The sequence below is a fragment of the Phacochoerus africanus genome, chromosome 5 (genome assembly GCF_016906955.1).
Source record: "Phacochoerus africanus isolate WHEZ1 chromosome 5, ROS_Pafr_v1, whole genome shotgun sequence".
NCBI classification, from domain to species: domain Eukaryota; kingdom Metazoa; phylum Chordata; class Mammalia; order Artiodactyla; family Suidae; genus Phacochoerus; species Phacochoerus africanus.
Window position 1 is genome coordinate 49,760,636 of NC_062548.1, and position 26,964 is coordinate 49,787,599.

The 26,964-nt window shown below is 50.6% G+C and overlaps 1 protein-coding gene across 2 annotated transcripts in view; it reads right to left on the bottom strand.

The window, feature by feature from the left end:
- KCNIP3 (potassium voltage-gated channel interacting protein 3) overlaps positions 1-26,964 on the bottom strand; it is a 92,946-nt gene that overhangs the window by 14,950 nt on the left and 51,032 nt on the right. Inside the window, exon 1 of one of the 2 annotated variants that reach the window (XM_047781219.1) lies at positions 16,378-16,916. The exons of the other annotated variant lie outside the window; for it this stretch is intronic. Within the exon in view, the coding sequence (XP_047637175.1) occupies positions 16,378-16,480 (103 nt within the window). The 5' untranslated portion in view covers positions 16,481-16,916. Of the gene's footprint in view, positions 1-16,377; positions 16,917-26,964 lie in introns of those variants that run through there. 2 annotated transcript variants of the gene reach the window in all.

Consider the following 26,964-nt stretch of genomic DNA (forward strand, 5'->3'; position numbering starts at 1 on the left):
ATAGAAAACATTAAAAAACTGTACTTTTTAAGAAAAAATTAAAAGTTTTGCTCTGTAAGAGATATTGTTCAATAAAAAGGGAAACTACAGATGTGCAAATTACATACCCAACAAGGGATATCTTGAATTCTCAAACTTCAGCAGTAAGAAAACAAGCAATTCATGGAGTTCCCATTGTGGTACAGTGGAAACGAATCTGACTAGGAACCATGAGGTTGCAGGTTTGGTCCGGGCCGCCCCATCCCCTACCCACGCGCTCAGCGGATTAAGGATCCGGCATTGCTGTGGCTGTGGTGTAGTTGTAGCTCCAATTCGGCCCCTATCCTCTATATGCCATGAGTGTGGCCCTAAAAAGCAAAAAAAGTAAACAAGCAATTCAAATTAACAAATGAGTGAAAACCCCGATCAAACACTACACCATAGAGGATAGACAGATGTAAAAAAAAGCACATAAAGAGAGGTCTGGATCCTTAATCCACCGAGCGAGGCAAGGAATTGAACCTGCATTCTCCACAGGCACTGTTTTGGGTTCTTGACCTACTGAGCCACAACAGGAACTCCACAAACTGCTTTCCTAAGATTACAGGTGATCTCCATACTGCTAATCCCGTGGTCAGTACTGTCATCTTTTTTTTCCCTTTTTAAGGCCACACACACCGGAGCTGTAGCTGCTGGTCTATTCCAGAGCCACAGCAACGTCAGATCAAAGCTGCATCTGTGACCTACACCACAGTTCACCACAAGGCCAGATCCTTAACCCACTGAGCAAGGCCAAGGATCGAACCTGCATCCTCATGGATACTAGTCAGATTCATTTCTGCTGAGCCATGATGGGAACTAAGGGGGTAGATTGTAAATGTTCTCACCAACACCACAGGAACCAAAAAATGGTAATTGTGTGAGGTGATGGACATATCAACTAACCTCATTGTGGTGATGATTCATAAGCTTACACAATGTTAGTGTCAAAAACATCTCCACACAGCTGGAAAAACAAATAAAAAGAAAATCATATGCCTAGTTCATTTTTGAATATAGATGCAAAATCTTAAAACCAAATGTTAGGTAACTGAATCCAACTGTACCAAAAAAGGAAAAAAAGAAAAAAAAAGTACATTGGGATCAAGAAGGTTTTATCTGTAAGGGTGTAAAGAGAGAAAAATCATATGAAAATCCTGTATAGAAAAGGCATTTGGTAACATCCACATCTATTTATAATTAAATAAAAACTCTTAGCAAACTAGGAAGCAAAGGGGAACTTTATTAATGCAGCTTAGATTTGCAAATCAAATGTTTATTTACAGAAAATATTAGGTTTAATGACAAAGGCTCAGACACATACTCTTTAAGGTTTGGGACAAGCCAAGGTTGGCCACAATTACCACTAAATGATGTCTTGCCAATGCTCTAAGGAAATTTAAAAAAAGGGAAAACAACAACAAAAACCAGTGTAAGAGTTGGGAGATATAAGATAAAACTAACTATTTGTAGATGATATGGTCCCTACAGGGACCAAAAGAATCAATATACGTGAGAGTTCAGTAAAGTTGCCAGATGCAAGGTTAATTTATGAGAATCAATAGCAATTTCCTGCACCAGTAATAACCACCTAGAAAATATAATAAAATACAATAAAATATGAACCTCCATATGCCACGGATGCGGCCCTAGAAAAGGCGAAAAAGACCAAAAAAAAAAAAAAAGAAAAGAAATCCAGACCCCTTCCATATACCACAGGCAAAAATGGGCTCCGGATGAACTAAAGACTCAAATGTGAAGGGTGAGCTGTAACGTTAAAGTAAAATGTAAAAGGGGTATCTTGCGGGAGTTCCCGTCGTGTGGCTCAGTGGTTAATGAATCTGACTAGGAACCCTGAGGTTGCGGGTTCGATCCTTGGCCTTGCTCAGTGTGTTAAGGATCCGGCGTTGCTTGTAAGCTGTGGTGTAGGTCACAGACACAGCTCAGGTCCTGCTTTGCTGTGGCTCTGACGTAAGCCTTCGGCTACAGCTCCAATTAGACCCCTAGCCTGGGTACCTCCATATGCCACGGGTACAGCCCTAGAAAAGACCAAAAAAAAAAAAAAAAAGAGTATCTTGCTAACCTAAGGGTGGAAGATTTCTTAAAATGAAAAACCAGAAAGAAAAAAAAAAAAAGGATGAATTCCATTACATCAAAATCAAGGATTTCTGTTTGATACTGGGCATCATGGGCACTTTGGGACACTCAACAGATGGGAGGAAACAGCAGGCAGTATTTACAGCTGATGAAGGAAGAGTGTCCAGAACTAATAATGATCAGAAAAGGAAACCAGAAACATGAATAAATACATGAAAGATGGTTCAACCTCATTAATAACAGGAAAATGCAAATTATGTTGAGAAGGCAACACTTCCTGGATTGACAGGAGACAATGACGATGAAATAAGAAGGCTGAAAACACCAAGTGCTGGAGAGGACATAGATCAATGGTCTTTTTTTATGTTTTTATTATTGTTTTTAATTTATTTTTTTTGTCCACACCTGCGGCATGTGGAAGTTCCTGGGCCAGGGATTGAACCTGTGCCACAGCAGTGACTCAAGTAGCTACAAGGATAACACCAGATCCATAATCCACTGTATTCCAAGGGAACTCTTCAATGGTCTTTTTTTAGGGCCGCACCTGAGGCATATGGAGGTTCCCAGGCTAGGGGTCTAATCGGAGCTGTAGCCGCCGGCCTATGCCACAGCAATGCCAGATCCAAGCCACATCTGCGACCTACACCACAGCTCATTACAGCGCCAGATCTGTAATCCACTGAATGAGGCCAGGGATCGAACCCGAAACCTCATGGTTCCTAGTCAGATTTGTTTCCACTGCACCACAACAGGAGCTCCCTCAATGGTCATTCTTAAACATGCCACTGAGTGTGCAAACCGGTATGACCACTATGGAAGATCATTTGCATTTTCATACTAATGATGTATACATTTGCATACCGCAGGGCTCTGTAATCCTCCCCAGGTTTACATACCAGAGAAACTCAATGCCAGGGGTCCCTAGAGCACTCCAAGGTAACAAGAGCTTGAAACAACCAAATCTCCACTGACAACAGGTAGAAAAATAGATTTGGGGGCATCCACTGGAAGAAATATCATGCAGCAGTGAAAAAGGAATGAACCATAATTACTCACAGCAGTATGAGTCAGTCTTGGAAACAGTGTTGGATGAAAAGACAGTTCTAGGAAACTAGGATTCCTTTTTTTTTTTTAATTTTTAAATTTTTTTAGGTTTCAGGAAAGCATTTTTATTTTTTTCATTATTCAATTATCTTTTTAACTACTCAATGAATTTTATTACATTTATAGTTGTACAATCATCACAACCAAACTTTATAGCATTTCCAAGATTCCATTTTTTGTAAATGAAATTCAAAACCAAGAATAACCAAATAATATATTTACAGGGAGATATGAAAGATCGTATTACAAATAAGAATAAAAATCCCGGAAGGACAGGTAAAAATCTGCTGTCTCTGCAGGTGAGAGAGAAAAGAGCTCAGAGAGGCAGGCTGGTGATGCTGGTGATGCTCTAGCCCTGGGGGAGGATGGGATCACTGGTAATCATCACATTATTCTTTATAACTCACATATCAAATATATATATGAAATTAACTGAAATGTTTAAACCTAATTAATTATTATTATTTTTTTTTTTTGGTATTTCTTGGGCCACTGCCGCAGCATATGGAGGCTCCCAGGCTCGGGGTCAAATCGGAGCTGTAGCCACCAGCCTACGCCAGAGCCACAGCAACGCGGGATCCGAGCCGCGTCTGCAACCTACACCACAGCTCACAGCAACGCCAGATCGTTAACCCACTGAGCAAGGGCAGGGACCGAACCCGCAACCTCATGGTTTCTAGTCGGATTCCTTAACCACTGCGCCACGACGGGAACTCCTAAACCTAATTAATGTTAACCACAGCAATATCTTCTCAGTTCTACCACCTAGAGTAATGACAATAAAAACAAAAATAAACAAATGGAACCTAATTAAACTTAAAAGTTTCTGCACAGCAAAGAAAACCCTAAACAAAATGAAAAGACAACCCACAGAATGGGAAAAAATATTTGCCAATGAAACGACTGACAAGGGATTAATCTTCAAAATTTATAAACACCTCCTGCAGCTCAATACCAAAAAAACAAACAACCCCATCAAAAAATGGGCAGAATATCTAAACAGACAATTCTTCAAAGAAGACATACACATGGCCAAAAAACACATGAAAAGATGTTCAACATCACTCATTATTAGAGAAAGGCAAAGCAAAACCACTCTGAGGTACCACCTTACACAGGCCAGAATGGCCATCATCAAAAAGTCTATGAACAATAAATGCTGAAGAGGGTGTGGAGAAAAGGGAACCCTATTACACTGTTGGTAGGAATGTAAATTGGCGCAACCACTGTGGAAAACAGTATGGAGATTTCTCAGAAAACTAAAAATAGAATTACCATTTGATCAAGCAATCCCATTCCTGGGCATCTATCCAGAGAAAACCATGACTTGAAAAGACACATGTACTCCAATGTTCACTGTAACACTATACACAATAGCCAAGACAAGGAAACAACCTAAATGCCCAGCAATAGAGGAGTGGATAAAGAAGATGTGGTACATATACACAATAGAATATTACTTAGCCATTAAAAGGAATGAAATAGGAGTTCCTGTTGTGGCTCAGTGGTTAACGAATCCGACTAGGAACCATGAGGCTGTGGGTTCGATCCCTGGCCTTGCTCAGTGGGTTAAGGACCCAGCATTGCCGTGAGCTGTGGTGTAGGTTACAGACGCGGCTAGAATCCCGCGTTGCTGTGGCTGTGGCATAGGCTGGCAGCAACAGCTCTGATTAGACTTCTAGCCTGGGAATCTCCATATGCCACAGGAGCGGCCCAAGAAATGGCAAAAAGACCAATAAATAAATAAATAAATACATAAATACATAAATAAATAAATAATGGTATTTGCAGCAACATGAATGGACCTAGAAATTATCATGCTAAGTGAAATTAGTCAGACAGTGAGACACCAGTATTATATGCTATCACTTACATGTGGAATCTAAAAAAGAACACAATGAACTTCTTTGCAGAACAGAAACTGATTCACAGACTTTGAAAAACATGGTTTCCAAAGGAGACAGGTTGGGGGTGGGGGGTGGGCTGGGGGTTTGGGAAGGAAATGTCATAAATTTGGGTTGTGATGATCATTGCACAACTACAAATGTAATAAAATTCATTAAATTAAAAAAAAGAAAAAACATTGGAAATGTACCGAAATGCTAGCAATAGTTATGTCCTATAGAGGGGTTGGGGTCTAGGTAATTTCTTATAGTAATTTCAAGAAATAAACACACTAAGTATAAACACCCAAATTAATGGCTGAGAATTTTGAAATAATAAAGCAAAACTTTAATTTTGGTTTTTAAAAAAATAATAAATGCAATTAATGTTTAATAGTAATCCAAACACCTGTGGTCTGCATGAAACATCAGACACTTGGAAAATAAGCAAAGGACAGCAAGAGAAAAGGTTAAACGATACATATTGGAAATTTATAGATAAAGAAACAAAAAGCTAATAAGCACACATACAGGTGTTCAAAATTCTGAGTTTGAAAAATGCATGTCAGGACAATGAAGAAAAAAAAATTTACCCCCATTGAACCTTCAAAATCTGAACGTTCCTCCCAGAGTCAAGCCCAGGATGCGGCTAACTTCTCCCGGAGCCCCAGACTCCCCTGCCTACTTGCCACCTGCACCTGGAGATCCAGGAGGTTCTCAAATGGCACAAAACCATATTATGCTTCTGATCCCCCCTCCCCCACCCCAGCTCCCCCTGCTCCATCCCCAGCCTCCCTCAGCTCAGCTACAGCAGCTCCCATCCCGTGGGGTGCTCAGGCCCAAACCCTGGGCATGAACCTTCCTGCCAACACACAGTCCCCAAGCAAACCCTACTTTCAACCGGAATCTGCCTCTGAGCGCTCCTCCCACCTCCACTGCCCCTACCCAGGGCCACAAGTCCATCCTCCCTCCTGGCTTGTCTCTCTGCTTCTGCCCTGGATCCCATGGGTTGGTCTAGCCTTCAGTAGTGCTGGAGGAGGCTGCTGAAAACATATCCTCACGTTCTCTTCTGCTAACAAGCTCCCCAAGCTCTGGGTGTAAACGACAAAGGAAGTGCCAATAAATGTGCTCCCCAGCCTGCAGCTCTGACCTCATCTCCCAGGTCCCTCTGCGTGCAGCCCCCCTTTGGCCATGCCGGCACCTCAAAACCACCAGCACCCTCCCTCACTGTTCTCTCTGGGTCCCGATGCTCTTCCCTCAGAACCCACACGTCTTCAAGTCTCTGCTCAATCGTAACCTATTCAAAGGCGCTGCCCCCACCATTACTATCTATCCATGTCTCTGTTTTTTCTTTTTGCATTTTGGGGCCACACCCGCAGCATAAGGAGGTTCCTAGGCCAGGAGTCAAATTGGAGCTGCAGCTGCCGGCCTACACCACAGCCACAGCAACGCGGGATCTGAGCTGTGTCTGTGACCTTCACCACAGTTCATGGCAACACCGGATCCTTAACCCACTGAGTGAGCGCAGGGATCGAACCCGCATTGTCGTGGATGCTAGTTGGGTTTGCAACCTGCTAGGCCACAACAGGAATTCCCTGTTTTCACTTCTTCATCTGGCTGTGATCCTGGAAGATGCACATTTCTCTGTTTACCAGTGCTATGGACTGACTTGTGTCCCCCTCTTCCCCGAGTCGCATGTTTAAGCCCTAACCCCCAATGCAGTAACATCTTTAGGAGATAATTCAGGTTAAATGAGGTCATTAAGGTGGAGTCCTAATCCAATAGGATCAGTGACCATGTAAGTAGAGGAAGAGAGACTTCCCCTCCAACAGGCATGCACCGAGGAAAGGCCACATAAGGACACAGCCAGAAGGTGGCCATCTGCACCCCAAGAAGAGAGGCTTCACCAGAAATCAGCCCTGCTGGCACCTTCATCAAGAACTTCTGGCCTCCGGAATTATGAGGAAACAAAATTTCTGTGGTGTAAGTTCCTGAGTCTGGGCTATTTGCTTACGGGGGCCTGAGTAGAACAAAACAACTGGTGTATGGTCAGTCCCTCCCCCTGCTCTGGGGACCTCAGCAGACCTCTGTCTGCTCCCTGCTGCACCCACCCCTGAAATAGCACCTGCGCAAGGGGGGGGGGGGAGGTGCCCTGTTCCACATGCCAGGTGGGTGGATGCTCCACAGCGCTGTTTCCTTGAGGAGAGCGCAGGGGTGTTCGTGGATTATTGCCTCGGGAGTTAAGTTTAATGTCACAGGCCGGAGCAATCTCCTGCAGATTGGCCCCAGGGCCCCAACACTCCCTGCGGCTTATACCTGATGGGCACAGAACAGTGGGGAATCAGAGAGAGAGGTGATGTTCCACGACTCAGGGGAGATGACAACAGGGTCAGAGGGCACCCTGGGCAGAGGGTTGAAGGTAAGCCAAGGGATATGTGGGCACAGGAGCCACTGAAGGGCCAAAGCAGGGGAAGGGCTTGTCTGATCTCCATTCCAGAACAGCCACTTTGGCCTCGAGTGTCAAGTGAAGTGACACAGAGAGGAGAGACTGGCAGGAAGAGGAAGCCATGGAGTTCCCATTGTGTCCCCGAGGTAAGGAACCCGACTAGTATCCATGAAGACATGGGTTCAACCATAAGTTGCAATTCAGGTCACAGATGGGGCTCGGATCCAGCGTTGCTGTGGCTGTGGTGTAGCCCGGCAGCTGCAGATCCGATTCAACCACAGCCTGGGAACTTCCATATGCTTCGGGTTCGGCCCTAATAAAAAAGGGTGGGGGCGGGGGAGAGCCACTGTCCGTAGCTACCAAGCATACCAGGGTATGGTGGGCAGAGCCCAGGACGACCCTGTGCTTCTGACCTAGAAAACCAAGTGACTGCTGGTGCCATCCACCAAGACTGGGTGTTAATTACCCAGAACTGGAAGATAAGGCAGGAGGATGGCTGAGGGCTTTCCAACATCACGCTAGACATTGGCTTTAGGAAATTCTGTTTGACTTATTATTGTCTATCCATCAGAACCCAGGTGCTGTGAAGCCAGATGTGAACTAGACTGACAGGTTGCAAATGATTTGTGGCCACTAGGGATTCGAGTGATTTCCATCCTTAAAAAAATATATCCTATAAAGTTAGTGGCTATTAACTGCCCCATTGGACATCCACCAGTTGTTTTGGTTTTTCAGTTTTTTTGGCTGCCCTGCAGCATGCGAAAATTCCCAGGCAAGGGATCGAACCTGAGTCACAGCAGCAACCTGAGCCACAGCAGAGACAACGCCAGATGCTTAACCCACTGAGCCACCAGGGAACTCCAATATTCACCAGTTTTGAGTCCTATGTTGCATCAGTTTCTGAAACAGCTTTGCTCTCCTGTTCCCTAAACAAGTGAGAGTCAGGTTTTTCACTTTGACACTTGCGTTTAGGCAGGCAGGACAGAAGAGGCAAGGAAATCTCTCCTTTTTCCTGGCTTAGGAAACTGTTCTCGGAGTTCTGGTCATAGCTCAGTGGTTAATGAATCCGACTAGGAACGATGAGGTTGCGGGTTCGATCCCTGGCCTTGCTCAGTGGGTTAGGGATCTGGCATTGCCGTGAGCTGTGGTGCAGGTTACAGACGTGGCTCGGATCCCGCATTGCTGTGGCTCTGATGTAGGCTGGCAGCTACAGCTCCGATTGACCCCTAGCCTGGGAACCTCCATATGCCGCAGGAGCAGCCCTAGAAATGGCAAAAAGACAAAAAAAAAAAAAAAAAAGGAAACTGTTCTCTACATCCACCCGAGTCCCTGGCTCTGTGGACCCCTCCCCACCCTGAGTAGCTGGCTGCTCCTTCCTCAAGGAGCCTGATCCCCACCCACGGTTCTCACTCTGGACCGTGTGGGGCTATCTAAAGAGCAGGTTGCCTGGCCCTTTCCTGATGCCCACAGCATCAGGCCCCATGCTGGGGCCCCCACCTGCTCCCAGGGGCCCTGGAGTCTCTCCTGGCTCTTCCACAGGAGAAATCCACAGGATCTCCCCTCTGGTATGTTTCAGTGGAGACACAGCTGGATCTTTCAGGAGCTGCCCGAGACATCACACACACCTCTGCAATCACAGTTGCGCTGGCGACAAATGGACCTAAACAGCCACCTGCATGGGTTTCCGCTGAGAAGCCTTGTTCACAAAACTGTGAAGTCATCCTCCCTCTGCCATCTCCCTGTATCAGCCCTCCCCACCCCTTCCCTCCCCAGCAAGTATCCATTGATGGCCAGGGGGTCGGCAATACAGATTTAACCTCTCTATCACACAAGCACTTTGTCCAAGGGGTGAAAGCACAAGGCTTTAAGAAAATTGTTTTAAGGCTGAAAGTCCCAAAGTTGTACCATCACCTGACAGCTTACAAACTGGACTTTCTGCCCATGGCGTAAAAGTCTCAGTCCCCATCCCTGTGCCCCCCTCCATGCAGCTCCCTCTGCAAAGGACCCACCTGCAGGGGCGTGGGAAAGGCGGCTCCATATCTGTAATTCACTGAGCTAAGGGGCACCAGGTATTGAGTGAGGGGTGCGTTTTGCCTGCCTCAGTGCAAGAGCCCGGGGAAGCCCCACCCCCACCCCGGGCTGCCCCGACCAAAGGCTCCCCTAGGGCTGCCAGCCAACATTCAGCTTTGCTCCCTTTGGAAGCAAAACTCCAAACTGCTGTCTACACTCTGTGGCTCCAACCCCTCTTTTATTTTCTTTTTAGGGCCGCACTCTTGGCATACAGAAGTTCCCAAGCGAGGGGTTGAATTGGACCTGCAGCTGCTGGTCTAAACCACAGCCACAGCAATGCCAGATCTGAGCCACATCTACAACCTACACCAAAGCTCACAGTAATTCTGACTCCTTAACCCACTGAGCGAGATTGAACCCTCATCCTCACGGATACTAGTCTGGTTCTTAACCCATCAGAGCCACAGCAGAAACTCTTCAACCCCTCTTGAACCCAGCCGTTGGTCAGCATGCCCTTGGTGCCAGGCTTGGTAGTGATTGAAAGTGACAGTTTAAAAAGCATCTATGCTGTCACCAAGGGGAAAGCCCATGGACTTCCTTACCCCAAGGCTGGGTTTCAGCATGAAGCTTAATTTGATTTACTGATAGGAAGCTCTACAATTCTGTATTTGGGGGGCCTTGGAGTCCTCCATGTGGTCCCCACACCACTGCCCTAATGTCACACCCCTCCTTAGTGAGTACCTCTTGAGGAGGAAGGCTGGGGTGATATTGCATAATCCAAATTTGGCCTCTGGGGAATGGGAGGAAAGTTGGCCCTAATATTGCCCCAGGGACCAGCCTCCAAGAGCTGCAAGAACTCAGCTCCTGAGATACAGTGGAGGCTGGAATTACCTACAGGTGCCTGTGGCTGACAGTTCACAAGGGCTCAGGGATGAGGAGGCTGGGTCTCCAGCACACCATGAATGGGCTCCTCATCCTGCCCTGTTGTGGGTGAGGGGTGCTTTTTGGTCTTCCCCAATGCATGATCCTGGTGTGGACACCCCAGGCTTCCCCCAACACCTTTGCAAGGCACCCCCATAGGTTGCGGGACCCTCTCCTGAGCAGACCTCGCCTCCATCCATCACTCATCTTTGTTCACACCTGCCGGCTCCAGCACCTCTGGAACCCAGCTGGTGGGTCGAATCCCTCATGTACTCTTTGACGGTCAAGTGACGCTTGGCCTTGGGGTTCCCAGAGCAGAGCCACAGGGACCACCATGGGTTAAAGAGAAGCCCTGGGACTCCCCCTCAATCCTAGCAGTGCCCTGAGCACTGTCCGGGTGTGGGCTTCTATGCCAGGCTTCATTTGGGGTCCCCGGCTAAGCTGTTTTGAAACCTCTGTCTAGATGTGCAACGGTCAAGACAGTGACTTAAGGAGGGAGGGAGGGGGGTCTTGTGCCAGCCCCCAAACTGAAGCAACATTAGGCTGGGCTCCAGCCCACCTGCCTGTCCTGCAGAAGCCACTCACGCAGAGCCCACCTCTCTCCTTCCTTTTCCCTGGCCCGGCCTAGTGTGCCTGTGGGCAGCAGCCTCTGGCCAGTTGGGGCCCAAGGGCCCCAACATTACAGAGCAACACACAGTGAAGGGTGTCCACCATTGTGACGAGCCTATCAAGTGCATCCTCCTTTTATTTTTCTTTTTGTCTTTTTAGGGCCACACCTGCTGCATATGGAAGTTCCCAGGCTAGGGGTCGAAACATAGTTGCAGCTGCCAGCCTACACCATGGCCACAGCCACACCGGATCTGAGCTGCATGTGCGACCTATACCACAGCTCACGGCAACGCTGGATCCTTGACACACTGAGTGAGACCAGGGATTGAACCTGCATCCTCATGGATTCTAGTTGGGTTCTTAATGCACTAAGCCACAACAAGAATTCCCATATCCTCCTCTTCCACTAACTTTCAAGTCCACAGTTAATGACATGTGACCCTGGGAGGAATCTGGGCTAGGACATTTTTGGTAAGCAATGACAAGAGCTAACAAACGGCATGTACATGGTGCCCGGCCCTGCTTTACGGGCTTTGCACACATTCGTGCAGCTCTACGAGGGAGATTCTTCCCCACTTTGGATTTGACCCAGCTGCCTGCACTTTGGGCTCCCAACGCTTGCACTGTAGGAGGCTGGATGCACTGCTGTAGCCAAAGTCCCCTTGGCCCTGCATAGTTAGAGACACACTCAGGATGGGTGTGCCAGGGTGCAGAAAGGTCTTGGCTCTGCCACTCCTTGAGCCTCAGTTTCCTCATCTGTAAAGTGGGCCTGCTCTTGAGGACAAACTTATGATACCTATGAAGTACCTAATGCAGAGAGCACTCTCTAGATGTTGGCTACTGTCATCGTCACCAGCATCTCGGATCTGGAGACTCTGCTCAGGGGCTGCAGGAGTCCTGAGGAACTTGCAGTTTACCAAGAGTGGTGGACCCTGCCAGGGAGAAGGGCATGCAGGCTGCTAAGGGCATCACCAGACCCCCGGAAAAGGCAGGAGCTGGTGCTGGGAGGAGGAAGACAGGAGAAGGAGCAGGAGAAGAGGGGGGGCAGACCCGTGGGCTTGCTCCAAGCCAGCAGGTGACCATGGGCCCACCGGCCCCCCAGGTCACCTTTGCAAGGTCAGGCCCCTGTGGGCAGCTGGGCACAGAGGCAGCTACAGAGGGCTGGGGATGCCTCCCAGAGGGAGGAACGAGGGGTGGGCAGGCTGTGCACATCTTCCCCCTCACCCACCCTGTTCTCTTCACCCACCTATACTCAGGCCCTCACAATCCAACCTCCCTGCCCCCACCCCAGCCAGAGGGACCCTCCCCTAAGCAATCATCTCCCAGGGATGCCCTAAAGGGAGGGCCAGGATCCCACACTGCTTGTGTTCCTGGTGGGTGGCCTCACACTGCCTGGTATACAATAGGTGCCCAATAAGTGTGGCTGAAAACAGCATATGATTTACACAGACTCAACATCTGTTGTTTGCTGGGCAGCGCTGGGCACACTCTGGGGCCACAAGTATATGGACACAAGTCCCTGCCACCCTTGGAGAGCTCACATTGGGTGGGGACAGGAAGAGAAAATTTCAGGATTGCATCATCTAACACAACCCAAGGAGTTCCTGCTGTGGCACAGTGGATTAAGAATCAGATGGCAGGAGTTCCCGTCGTGGCGCAATGGTTAACGAATCCGACTAGGAACCATGAGGTTGCAGGTTCGGTCCCTGCCCTTGCTTAGTGGGTTAAGAATCCGGCGTTGCCGTGAGCTGTGGTGTAGGTTGCAGACGCGGCTCGGATCCCGCGTTGCTGTGGCTCTGGTGTAGGCCAGTGGCTATAGCTCCAATTCGACCCCTAGCCTGGGAACCTCCATATGCCGCGGGAGCGGCCCAAGAAATAGCAACAACAACAACAACAACAACAACAACAAAGAATCAGATGGCAGAGTCTCGGGTCACGGCAGAGGTGCAGGTTCCATCCTTGGCCCAGTGCAGTGGGTTAAAAGATCTGGCGTTGCCGCCTTGGTGTAGGTCGCAGCTGCAGCTCGAATTCCATCCCTGGCTCAGGAACTTCCATATACCAAGGGCGCAGCCACTAAAAAAAAAAAAAAAAAAAAAGAGAGAGAGAGAGAGAGAGAGTTCCACTTCTAGCGTACCCTGACAGGCAGGAATCCAGAAGGTCAGGGGAAGATGGTGCCTCTAATCCCATCCCCCACTTTTACATACAAGGAAGAAGAGCCCAGATAGGAAAAGTGACTTTCCCAATTAATGAGAGCATGTCAGTGTCCACATCAGAGCTGAAAGGCAGCTCTCCCAGCCCCAGCCAGTGCTCCTTCTAGAACCAGGCTTCTCAACCAGACACTAGGGCCTGCCCATCCTCTGTGGTGAGGGGCTGGCTGTGCCTTGCAGAATGTTTAGCTGCATCCCCAGCCTCTTGCCCCCTGATGCCAGTGGTATACTCCCCATCAACTGTGCCAAATCAGTGCCTCCAGACATGACCAAATGTCCACTGAAGAGCAAAAGCGCCCTCAGCTGAGAGCCACTAGTCTAGAACCTGGGACATCAGAACCAAGATCAGAGAGGCAGCCACCAGAGTCAAGCCTTGGGCCACAGGACAAAAATGTCCGGTGCCAGGGCTGTGCCAGCCATGCAAACAAGCAGCAAACTTACCAGCCCAGGCTAGGCTCCCATTTGACTAGTGTGATCCCTTAGATTGGAGTCTTGCTTGTAACTTTTTCAAAGTGCTTCAGTTCACCACCCCCCTGTGAGGGGTATAGAGGAAAATATTCTATTACCATCCTCATTCTATAGATGAGGAAATTGAGGCTCCAGAAGGTTTGATGCACCAAAGTCACCCAGTAACCAAGGGGCCAACCCAGGCTGGAACTCCCCTTGAGAGAGTCACCCAGAGACAGAGACCAACAGGGCCAAGAGAGGAAAGCCTTTCAACTTCTGCATATACTTCTAGAAGTCTGCTAGAACCCAAATCCATTAGTTCCTAACACTCCCCAGGGGCACTGTAACTCTGGTCTCTTACCTATGAGAACTACAGAGGCTCAGAGAGGACAAGAGGCACATCCGATTGCACACGCACGCTTGGAGGGGAGCTGGGCCCAGCCCTCAACCGCCAGTGCCAGTTCCCTCCCAGGCTGGGGCGGAGGGTCCTGGTCTCCTCATAGCCCACAACAGTCCCTTTGATGCTGCCTGGCCAATGGGCCCTTCCAGGCACTTAGTGGGCACCATTTCTCATCCACATGGAACATCTGGGAAACAGATAACTCCCTCCCTCTGATGCAGGCAGGGGAGACCTGCCTGAGGGAGACAATGTTTTCAACCATCAATCAGTTCTGATCTCAGCTAATTACTGTTGACAGCAAAGGTTCACAAAGTCTGTGCATTTATTACACACCAAAAACCATCCTAGGGTCCAGTAAAGCCCTACTGACCCAATTAGAAGTCTGCCACAGCTCTGCAGGGCAGGATTATTATTGGCCCCACTTTACAGATAGTCAAACCAAGGCTCAGAAAGGTTAAGGAGTTTTACAGCCAGTATGTGTGGGATGACAGGATCCCAGCTCAGGCTGATTCCAAGGCTCCATGCTCCTCCCACTGCAGCCAGACCCCAGAACTCCAAGGGGCACAAGCGGGCAAACAGACCAGAAAAGACAAATTCATTAGTGCCCAAAGTGGGTTTTTTAGCAAGTTGAATAAAGTATCTATAGTCCTGTGCATCTGATCCACTTTGAAAAGAAATCCCTTCTCCTTAGAAGTGAAGTCACAAAGGTAAACTTCAGGCTACCAGACTGGGCTCCCATTAAGAAGGGTTTGTAGTACCAAGTAGAGTGAGCCTGGCTGGTGCTCCTGGGTCCCACGTGGGACAATGCAGGGAACATGGCTTCCCAGATACCATGGGCCACTATGCCCACCGCAGGCTCCAGTTAGGGATAGGGTAGGGAGTAGAGGGTGGGCTAGTGGCCACAGGAGAGATGGGTCCTCAAGGCATGGCTTGTGGGATGCCCACCCAGCCCCACCTGTATTTCCCACTAAGTCCCCTGTCAAAGATTCCCCCTGCCAGAGGCCGCATCCATCCAGCCAAGTGCAGGGCCAGTTTGGGCAATTTTCTTCCTGAACCAAAATGTACAGTTCAAGGTGATACCTCTCAGAACCATCTTGAGCAAGACCTTTCTCTCTAGGCCTCCTGAACTCACCTAGAAAAGGTGCGATGCAGCCCAATGGCCTCTGAGGCGCACATGGCCATGGACTTCAGATAAAGAGCCAGCCCTTGGCTCTGAAGGCCAAATGGGGGCCAGGCCTTGCTTTCTGGCCCTCTGCCCACTCCTGCCCTCAGCAGCCCTTTGTAGAGGATTAGAGTACATCCCCAGGCTGGTGGGGCTGCCTGGAATTCAGAGGCAAGGGCTGCTTCTCCCTCCTCCCCTCTCTGGGGCCTCTGGGTTTCAGTCCCAGGAGCTGGAGCCTGGCAAGGTCAGCAGAGTGCTGAGGCAGGCAGGACACATATCCTCCTTTGAGAGGACAGCATGGGCACACAGGTGACAGGAATGGGACAGACGACCCCCTTCCCCATAGTCCAGGGGCACAGGGCTTCAGCAGGAAAGTTACAGCCCTTCACCTGTCACCTGCCCAGAGGTCATGGGGAGGGACCTAAGGATCCCTGTCAGGGGTCACACGCAGGAAGGCAACGTCTGATTTAAGAGATCTGTCCCCTCAGTATTTTATTGGGACAGAAGGAAATGCGGCGCCGAGGGTTTGGTTACTGATCCCCAAGCCTGAGCCTTGGCTGGGGAAAGGGAACTGGATGTGGGCTAGGGGGCGACAGGGATGGCCCCGTCACGCGGCAAAGGTTTTATATTACTCACCGCTGCTGCAGCGGACACCCTGGGCTGAGGGTCCTTCCTGTTACCTTCACCCTGTGCCACCTCCCACTGCCGGCGGCCAAGCGGGCTGTGCTCACCGGTGGCGGAGGCTCAGACCCAAGGGCCTAGGACTGTCAGGAGTGCCCACTCAAGGTGTAACCCGGCATCTCTCTCACGCCCACCCCAAGCTCCGCGGCCCCATCCCCTCTGGGGCTTCTCACAGCCCCAGCCCTTTCTGCTCCCTTAGTTCCAGGCCGGCCCTCCAGAGCCGGGAGGGGGCGGCTGCCGAGGCGAGCAGGGCGGCAGAGCGCAGAGTCCCCGAGGGTCGCTCCTCACCGGACTCGGGTGCCCGCGCCCCGGACTCCAAGTGCTGCTCCCCTACCCCACTGACCGCTGGCCCCCGGTGCAGGGCAGTGGAGGGGCGGGTGGCCAAGCGTTACCTTCCATGGACATGGGTTCCAGGATGCCGAACTGCTTGAGGACGGCGATGAACAGCAGCACCACCACGGCCATGGCGCACAGCTCCATGCCCTGGATGCCCATGGCGGCCCGGGCTGCCTGGGGCCGGGGCGTGCCCCTCGCCCGCGAGCTGCCTCGGGAGGCGCCGGGCCGGTGCAGCCCGCCCGGCCTCTAGGGGAGACCGTGGCTCACATGCCCCCGGCAGGCGGGGCTGCGGGTGTCGGCGGGGCCGGGGCCCCGCAGAGGGCGGCGGCGGCGAGTTGGGGCCGGCTGGGAGGTTGGACGCGGCGCGGCGGTGGAGTCCGAGCGCAACTTTCCGAGTCAGCCCGCAAACTTCGACGCGCGGCGGCAGCGCGGAGCACAGCTCAGGTGGCCGGCCTGGGCCAGAGGTGCCTCCATGCCTGGCGCGGACGCCTCGCCTCTTCCACCCCCTCTCCAGCCCCACGGGCTTGGGGGAGCGGGGGCGCTACGGCGGCGGGGGTCCCGGGCGCTCCCGGCTGCCCCAGCCTCCATCGCCGCTCCCCGCGAGCTCATTGGCCTAGGCGCAGCGACCACCCCGGGAGGAGTTCCCTGCGGCCCCCCCGCACGAACCCGAGAAGGGGCGGAGGGAGGCGGCCCCTCCCCTCACGGTCCTGCCCCCAGACGGAACCTGGCGCAAAGCCACCGCTACCCGGCCAGCCCCTGGGGAGGCCGCGCGGTCCGCGGTTTCACCGAATCTCCCGTGCAGGGTGGGGCCGAGTGGCTGAGGAGGGGGCTGGGGCCAGAGAGGAAGGGAGCCGCAGTGCCACTCCCCTTGGGGAATCAGGATCCACTCTCCTGGCTGAGGGCTCCGAGTCTGGCCACCGCAGCTCTCCGCTCCGCAGGACAGCGCAGAGCTGGCCTTTGGAAGATCCGGGAAGCACCCTCGCCCCAGGGTATTTCCCACAACAATCAGAGCCCTTGGCCGGAGATTGATTGGCCGTGGTCTGCCCCCCGTTGAAAACAAAAGTTTGTGTCCAAAGTTGGTGTCCAAAGTATGCGCTCGAGGCTTTAGGAAGGAGTTGGGCCTTGGCATTAGAGTCCACGAGCTGAGTTCAAGTCCTAACTTTGCTGCGTGACCTTGGTCGAGTCACAGACTTGCAGCCTCCTCCTCCTCCATAAAGAGGGGCTGGTGCCTGCTTTTCCGGCTGTGGGAAAGAGCTGAGCGGATGCCAAGTGCTACGCTCGGGCAGGGCAAGGGAGTGCTAATTCGTTTGTGGATCGCTTTCTTCCTGCCTGGGGACACCGGGTAGGAAAGGAAAGCCGCGGAAAGGAAGGAGAAAGGAAGGGGAGAAAAGGGGGCGTAGTAGGGCGGAGCCCGCAATCCTCTAAACCCCAGATCACTGGGAGCTTGAGGGCCGGAGTCGTGACTCTCTGCTGCCCCCCAGCGGGCGCTGTGCACCACGATGTCCTCACCACCCCAGGACTAAGGTCTGGAAGCCCGCGCAGTTCTGTTCTCTTAGTGGAGGGGTAAATCCAGCTCTGCACCACGCTCGTAAGCGTGAGTCCTGTTTGGACCTAGGGTCCTAACAGCAGCAGCTTCCATTTATGGAGCCTCTGCTACCCGTTCTGTCACTTATTCATCAAATACCCAGCGTGTTCTGCGCCCCAGGTGCAGAGGCCCGTGCCGGGAAGGGTAGGAAACCCTAGCGGGCGCGGCTGAAAACCCTGCTGGAGCTGGTGAAGGTGAGCCAAGCCTTTAGGTTTACTTGTAATCCTTAAGGGCTCCCCCACGAGGCATTCCTCCATTTTACAGGTGAGAAAACCGAAACCTAGAGGGTGGAGTATGGCAGGGGATACCAACGCAGCCCAGGCCCACTGAATTGCAGAGATGCTGTCTCCCAACCCCGCACTGCTTCCGGTGAAAAGTGAGGAGAAAGGCGGAGGCTTCTCTTTCTCCCTGCAGTTCAACCTCACTATTTAACACACCTGGTTAAAAGACCAAATTATTGGGGATATTTTTAAAGACCTGCAAATGCACAGCTTTCAATTCCATTTAAGTGGGCATGTGGTTAGTCTCCACTGACCAAAGGCATGAGTTCTAAGTAGAGATGCTAATGATTGTGGGAGAACACTGGCTCTGCTGGAGCCCACAAGTTGCTTGTGAGTAAAAGTCTAGAAAGGTTAAAAAGCCTCCCATCTAATTTACACACTTAAGTGCTGAGCAAAATCTAGCCTGTGTCCCAACTAGTTCCCACCAATCAGTAGCCTGGTTAAGAGCCCCATGGTATATGACCTACCTGTGCCTGCTCATTCATAAAATGCAGGTGGTGATCCAGCCTTTCCAGCGGCTGGTAAAGGATTGAGTGAGACAAGAGCTGGCCTGTGTCAAGGCTCTGATGGCCCCTATTCCAGGATTGTGGTGTGTACAGGGTGCCAGACCTAAGAGAGATTGGGGATGGGGGCGGGGGGGGGGTGGTGCAGAGAAGAGAGCAAGCAAAGGACACCATCTCAGGGGTCCTCCTGAGCTGCCCCCGCCCTGCTCCCTGCCTCAGTTTCCCCTGGTGCTCTGAGCTTCTCCCCAGTGAAAGCGTCAATGACTGCCCATAAACACCGAGCTAGAAATGAGACATTGATCCCCTGGCTACGCAGTGTAAAATATTAACGATGCCTAAGTGGATACCAGGGCTGAGAGCAGAATGTCCGCTTGGCATTAGCAGCCTGGGCCAGGGGCCTAATGGATGGGAAGCTGACTCCCCTGCTTGCTCACTAGCCTGGGGCCTGCCAGCTCTGGGGCCAACCCAGGTCCACTGAGGCTGGGCTGGCCACCCTCTTCCCAGGATCTGGAGAGGGGAGCTGGAGGCAATCCCCAATGCCCCCCCCCATACAACCTCCAGGCACCCATGAAGTGCCAGGCCAGGTCTTCCCAGCTGCCTCAAGCTCCCCTCCCAGAGGGGCACATAGGCTGGCATGCATCCACCCCTCCCCCACCCCCCAAAGGCCTCATGGGGCAGAAAGCAAGCTGGGTGTTGGGCCCCTGCCTTGGGGGAGGGACAGGCTCAGGGGAGGGGCACAGACTGAGAACTCTCTGTGGGGGTGGGGGTGTGGCCACTGAGGGCTGCCTCAGAGGTAGGGGAATGAGGGCCATTTTGGAGGGGGCCAATGGCTTTTCTTCAGATAAGGGGGGAAGCCTAATGGGGGTGGCCCTGAGCCCTAGTTTGAGACCTCAGGAGGTATGGGAGGCCCTGGAGGCACTGGTGTCCTGGTCCCACTTAGAAAGTTCCAGAGACCCAGCTGCTTTGGGGCGGGGTGGAGTGCACTCCAAAACCTAGGCTTGCACCCCACACCTACAGTCATGGTCTTCCTTTTGCCTGGAATAATTTCTTTTTTTCTTTTTAGGGCCACACCCACGGCATATGGAAGTTCCTGGGGTAGGGTCTGAATCAGAGCTGCAGCTGCTGGCCTCCACCAGAGCCACAGCAACACCAGATCCTTACTTAACGCAGTGAGTGGGGCCAGAGATCGACCCCAAGTCCTTGTGGATACCAGTCGGGTTGGTAAGTGCTGAGCCACAATGGGAATAATTTTGATGACACTCTAGTTCTGCCTCCGGGAAGCCACCCTGGATTATGCATTAACCCTCTCACCTCTGAACGCCCTGCTGCATGGGCCACAACTTCTGCGCTGTGTGTCTGCAGCCCAGACATCTTCCATGTCATCCATGCTCCTCTTTTCTCACTCCTGTGGGCTGGGACCCTGTTGTTGAACCAACATTGACTGGCTGCCCCTGGCCTATGGTTCCTGACCCCCCAGCTGCACAAGGATTTCAAGAGGTGTTTTGAGTCTTAAGGAAGGGGATAAACACAGGCCGTTTAAGGAAACCATTCCTTGCAAACAGCCCAGCAAGTTGTTCCTGCCCCAACATTCTGGAGGGCAGGCCTCCCTTGGTTCTAGTGCATTCTACTGGGAAGACCAGGCATTATGCAATTATTCATCCTTCTCATATTTCATAACAACCAGACAAGAATGCCCAGGAGTGAAATCCCACACCCCAAAGAAATGCCTCCAGAACACTTCCCCGTGACGTCCTGGGGCTCCTCCAATGCAGGATGGCCAAAGCTGGACACTCCACCTTACCTCAAATCAACCCCTCCTCGAGCTCCCCATCTTGGCTGCTCAGGCCAAAACCCTGGCTTTTAGACTGGGCTCTGCCTGTCCCCACTCTACACAGTCTGTCATGAAGCCCCGGCACTGTGCCTTTCTCATCCATCTCTGCTCCTTATGGCAAACCAGCTGGGCCACGCCATCGTCTCTTCCTCCTGGACCCCCAACACCACCCCCCACTGTCTCGTCCCACCTCCACTCTGACCTCTTGTCTCTGCTCAGCAACCAGAGTGGTCATCACAAGATAAATATCAGATCCTGGCCTTCCCTTGCTTGAAACCTCCAGTGGCTGGATCTCACTCAGCACTTGTTGTGGCCGCCTGCTCAGTATTCCTCTCCCTGACTGGGTAATAGCACCCCAATTTCCTTTGTAGACTCCCCCGCCGCTGCCAGCCTCAGGCCAGTGGTTTCAGACATGTGGGGGTATGACTGGTCCATCAGCATTCCTCTCTTCCCTACTCCATGACACCCCTCCACTGCCATGTGACTGACTCAGGGATGGGCACCAGATGGGAGCCAGGACGACAAGAGACATGCAGGAGACTGGCCCTGGGACAAGCAGGAGAGAGGCACTCTCTTTTACTACAGCAGATATGTGGTCACCCTGCCACTATGTGAGGATAGTGAGCCTGAGAATGTAGCCACCTTATGAGAAAGCAGAGCAAAAGGTGGAGAGAAAGAGACTGAATCCAGCTGACAATGCTATGTGTCTGGGAACAGCTATTCCTGATGGCCCATCCAAACCTATATCTCTCAGCACATCCAAACCTATATCTCTCAATAAATCCCCCTAGTGTTGCTTAAGCCATTGTGAGTTGGGTTGCTGTCCCTTGCAACCAAGCTGATCCTAATGGGTGCATTTTCCAGTACTCATAGAACAGACCAAAAGCCATAACGAGCCCCATAAGAGCCGCTGACATCTACTGAGCCCTTACTATGTACCAGGCACTTCGACACAACTCATCTCACTCATTCCTCACAGATCCTGGCAAGGTAGGGGGTTGACAAGAGGAAGAAAATGAATCCAGAGTGGTTAATGCTTTGTTTAAGGGTACACAGGTGATAAACCACAGGGTCAGGATTTGAACCTAAGCAGTCCAGCTCCAAGAGCCCCCAGGTCTCTGTGCAGCTCTTCCCTGAGCCATGGTGCCCTTCTCCTCCTCGTCGTCACCCACTCTGCTCATCCTTTGGGTCTCAGCTTAATGTCACATCTGCAGACGTGACTTCCCTGATCTGCTCCCCCTCGTTAGTCTTTGCATGGCTCCCATTCTGTTCCCTTTTGCAATTATTACAATATGAACTTGGGTATTTACTTGTGTGTTCATTTGTTTCTGCTCTCCCACTAGATGGTAGGCTTCCTAAAGATATGGGTTTTACCTGCCTCATATTAAGTATTTATTAAATGTCAGATGATTCTTTTTCTCCAATTATTACAGCAGAGGGTGTCCTGTGTAACCATCAAGAGCATTGGACCAGGAGTCTAGGAGAACCAGGGCCAAGTCTGTGGTTCCAACCCTAACCTGTTATCAGACTTGGCCAAGGCACACTACCTCTCTGAGCCTTCCTTTCTTTCTTGCAAAATGGGGTCACTTGGTGACATTTACCTGCTTGTTACACCGTAGCCATGAGCATCTAACAAGCTGATGTATGTGACAGCATCCCAAGACACCCACGAGGGACCTTTGTTCTTGAAGGAGCCCACTTCTTCAGAGCCAGGACCACCTAGGGAGTGATAAGGGGGTCTGTTTCTTTTTGCCTTATGGTATCACCCAAGCCCTCCCATCAAACAGACCTGTGGGACCACACAGAACCCATTCACACAACCTCTGATCCAGCCCAAGTTCAGCTGAAATGTGAGAGATTTATGGCCACAGATAACAAAGCCTCCATTTATTAGCTTAAACCATAAGGAAAAGGAACTGTATCATGTCACACGCAGGAAATCCAGAAGGAAGCTGGCTCCAGGGGCAGTTAGCTCAGATCCAGCAGCATCATTAAGGATCTGGGGTTCCTGTATCTACCTGCACTGCTGGCCACAGAGTGTGTACCATATCCACAGTATGCTGTCCTCACTATCACAAGATTGATGCCAGGTTCCAGACATTGCACTCTGACATGACAATGTCCTGGCAATGAAGAAGGGACCATGCCTTCCTATGTCTCTTTCTTATAGCAAGGAAGACTTTTCTGTTAAGCTTCTCATGAACAATCCCTCATTTTGCATTGGCTGGAAGTTTTTCCCATGCCATCCCTAAAACAGTTGCTGGCAAGAGGAGTGAGACCTCCACTGTAGCAGAGACTGCTAGCCCCCCATCAAAATTCATTTTCTTCTACAAGTTAAAAAAATGTCTTAACCAGGTACATGGCACCTGATGGCAACAGCATTTCTCAGACCCCTTGGCAATTAGGTGTGGCCGTGTGACTAGGTTCTTGCCAATAGAAGTGAAGGGGTCCTTTGGACACAGAGGCTTAAGACAGCAAGTGAGTCTCCCACTCATTGTCTCTTCTCTTTTCTCACTGGCTGGAAGCGTGACATGTTGATGACCAGCCTCTGCCATGCAGATCATGTCAAACCTGAGGAGGCGGGAGAGGGGAGATAAAGACCAAGATGAAAGGACCCTGGTTCCCTGAAGGACCACATGGAACAGAGCCTCCCACCCATATGGACCATTCACTGTGAGCTGTGAAGAGAGACAGAAATAAACTTTTAAAAAATTCCTTAAGGAAAGAGATGGGATCAGGCAAGAGCTGGCTATTTTGAAAGTAGAGGGAGAAGAGAAAAGGGGGATACCAGGTATTGAAGGCTGTTGGAAAAGGAAATGGCTTTTGAACCAAACAGAATAGAAAAATGCAAAAAAAATCTTTCCAATGTCCTTTAAGATTTATGAGCTGAACATTCAGCCAAACAAAGGTGAGAGTGAGAGAGTGATGGGTAGGATGAGGAAGCCAAGAAACAAAGCAACTCTAAGAGCTATATTGAGAAAAGAACTTTGGTAATGGTTACTGCCCAAGGAATTGATTGGAAGCAAATGCACCAGAAACTGACCAGATCTTTGAGGGAATTATATTCTGGTCAGAAGCCTAGTCCCCAAAAGCCCATGACTAATGAGGACTTACAGTAACTCTTGGGAGTTCCCGTGGTGGCTCAGTGGTAATGAACTCCACCAGTATCCATGAAGACATAGGCTTGATCCCTGGCCCCACTCAGTAGATTAAGGATCTGGCCTTGCTGTGGCTGTGGTGTAGGCCAGCAATTGCAGCTCTGATTTGAGCCCTAGCCTGGGAACCTCCATATGCCACAGGTGTGACCCTAAAAAGACAAAAATGAAAATATATATACAATAATTCTTAGGGCTCCCAGCTTGCACCAGCAGAAAACTTGGGCAGTTTTACAGCCCCAAAGGAGGGCACACCTCCCAACACCTACTTCCATTGTGGTCAGAGGGATATGGACAGGAAGGGTTCTGGAGGGCAAGGCTGGGGCCTTGGAGGAGGGGACAAGGGGGTTGGTCCCAGAGAGCAGAACCGAGGTGGCCAACTGAGCTTTATCATTTCACTGCCAAGGCAGGGAGCCCAGGAATCCTCACTATCCACATCCCTGTGTTTCCTGAATTCAGAGAATGAGGGTTATTTTTAGTGAGTTCAGGTCATGGGTAGTGTAATACATTATCCAAATCTATCAGAGTCCTGAGTTTTGGATAACAAGCATGAGAATTCATGAAGGAAAGATAGCTCCAGAAATTATCTGACTCTGTTCAGTTCCTGACTTTGGATAAGGAGAATTCTGATGGCAATGATACATGTATTTGTAATTTCTGTCTGGCAGGATTTAATCATTGCAATGGACCACTGTCTACTGTGTGTTTTCCATTCTTACTTTATCTCCCTGGGGGCAGGAGGAAGTGTGGGGTTTTTATTTTTGTTTTTGTTTGTTTAATTAAAGTATAGTTGATTTACAACGTTGTATCAATTTCTGATGTACAGCAGAGTGACCCAATCCTACACATATATACATTCTTTTTCTCACACTGTCTTCCATCATGGTCTATCGCAACATGTGCTACACAGCAGGACCTCATTGCTTATCCATTCTAAACAGAAGGATGGGCACAGGTGTCTGTGGGTGAACAGGGGCAGAGTCTGCCAGTCCCCCACCAAACCCATTCCCCGCTTCTGTGGTGACAAAAAGAGTTCTTCCTGAACACATGTAGCTTGGGACTGTGTTTCCGAAACCCCTACAGTCTGGGAACATGGTTAAGTTCCCTCTGGCAAAATGTGAGCAGAGGTGAAGTGCGCCCCTTCTGGGTGGAGCCCTTACTACCCTGGGCATTTCTCCCCCCCACCCCAACCTCCTAACCCTACAGCTGGTGCCCAGACGTGGCATTGACCAGGCTTAACCATGTAACAGTGACACAACTCTAGGAGTTGGCAAAGCTACAAGGTGGAAGGCACCTGGGCCCTGAATGTCTGCGTAGAGCAGAGTCTCTCACTAACTTGAACACTGAGCTCAAGATGGCCACACAGAGAGAAAAAAGCTTCTTTGTTGTTAAGCAGCTGGGTTTAGGGTGCCGCATAGTTACAGCCCTTAGGTCTACCCCAATTAATACAAACACAATGGCTCAGATCAATCAGGAACAGCCCCTGGGGTAAGAAAGATGGCCCAGCTCCTCTTGTGGTTGAATCTGGGGCTGAAACCAGAGTTCTCTAAAGAGGGAGAAGGAAAACAAGCAACAATGAATACCCCTCTCCTTATCTAGGCCAAGGCCCTAGCCCTCTAGCCCCTGGGTAAAGAGATATTAAATCAAAGAGTCAATTTCCTCCAATGCAGTGTTTTTAAAAGGCCCCAGACTGTGTCTCACCAGCCCCTCCTTAGAGGCCTCTCTTTGGGTGGGGCTTAGAGGAGTCAAGGCAGAAAGTATTTATTGAGCCCTCACCCTGTGGGTGGTCCTGGCAAGCATTCCGCAGAGAAGCCAGCCTCTTAGATGGGGCATCAGAAAAGTTCTTCAAGTTCAAGAATACTCACTGCCATTTATTGAGCCAGGTACCTGCTAAGTATTTGACAAGAATTACCTGGTTTCATCCTCACATCAACCCTAACAATGGAGGAAATAACAGCAATCTGGTTACACAGACTTAGTATCTGGTCTTCTTTCTTTCTAACAGAATCCTAATTTTGTTGGGGATGACAATGTGTTCTACTAAAAACTACATTTCCCAGCTTCCTTCATGGCTGGAGATGGTCATGTGATATAGTTTGGCCAATGAGATATAAGCAGAAGGTACTGAGGGTGGCTCCTAGGAAACTATCCTAAAGGGAGAGGGATTTGCTTTTCTCCCTCTTTCTGAAATGGGGTTATGATGGCTGTTCCTGGAGCCATGAGATAAGAATAGAGGTTCCTGGATTCTGATGACTTGAGCTGCCAAACTAAACCTAACACTGCCTACCTCCGCATTTCTCATTACTTGAGAAAACGAAACCTCTGTCTCATTTAAGTCATCATTACTTAGGTTTTTTGTTTCATGAAGCTGAGGAGAAACCAAGCCTTAAAAAACATGCCCCCGGAGTTCCAGTCGTGGCTCAGCAGGTTAAGAACCCTACTAGTATCTATGAGGATGCGAGTTTGATCCCTGGCCTCACTCAGTGGGTTAAGGATCTGGCGTTGCTGTGGCTGTGGTGTAGGCCAGCAGCTGTATCTTGGATTCAACCCCTAGCCTGGGAATTTCCACATACCATGGTTGTGCCCCTAAAATTAAAAAAAAAAAAAAAGGAGAGAGAGAAAGAGAGAAATGTCCCCCAAGTGCTCACAGCTGGTAAGAGGCAGAGCCAGGGTTTGAATTCACTCTGAAGGCAGTGATACAGGGATGGCTGGCATGTGGCTGGTGTGTGCTACCACCCCTGCCTCCCATCCATTGGCTGGCCTTGAGGTCTCTGCCTTGCCTCCTATCTGCCTCCTCCCTGCCAGTTGCCAGTCTTGAGGCCGGGAACTTCCTTCTGAAGGTTTGGTCCCCAACTGAGGTCTCCAGCTGTTCATTCTGCTGCTCCTCATCACCTTGGGTTGCTTGTCCCTCTAGCCCAATGGTTGGACTGATTTTTGTGGCCCTGGTCCTCACCAGCACTCCCCAGCTCAGCTTCCTGCCTTTTCTCTCTGGTCCTGTTGCTCCAGGAACAAACCTGGAGGCAGAGAAGCCCATGAAGAGGAACAAGGAAAGCTTGAGTGAAAGGTGAGGGTGGCCTGGACAGGAGGAAAACTTATTAAGAGAGTGAGTGAGGCCAACAGCTCCCACGTGTCTCCAGTGCAGCAGGCGAGGAAAAGCTGTAGTTTTTTTTTTTTTTTTTTTTTTTTTTTGCTTTTTAGGGCTGCACTCTCGGCATATGGAGGTTTCCAGGCCAGGGGTCAAATCGGAACTACAGCTACCGGCCTACACCACAGCCACAGCAACACTAG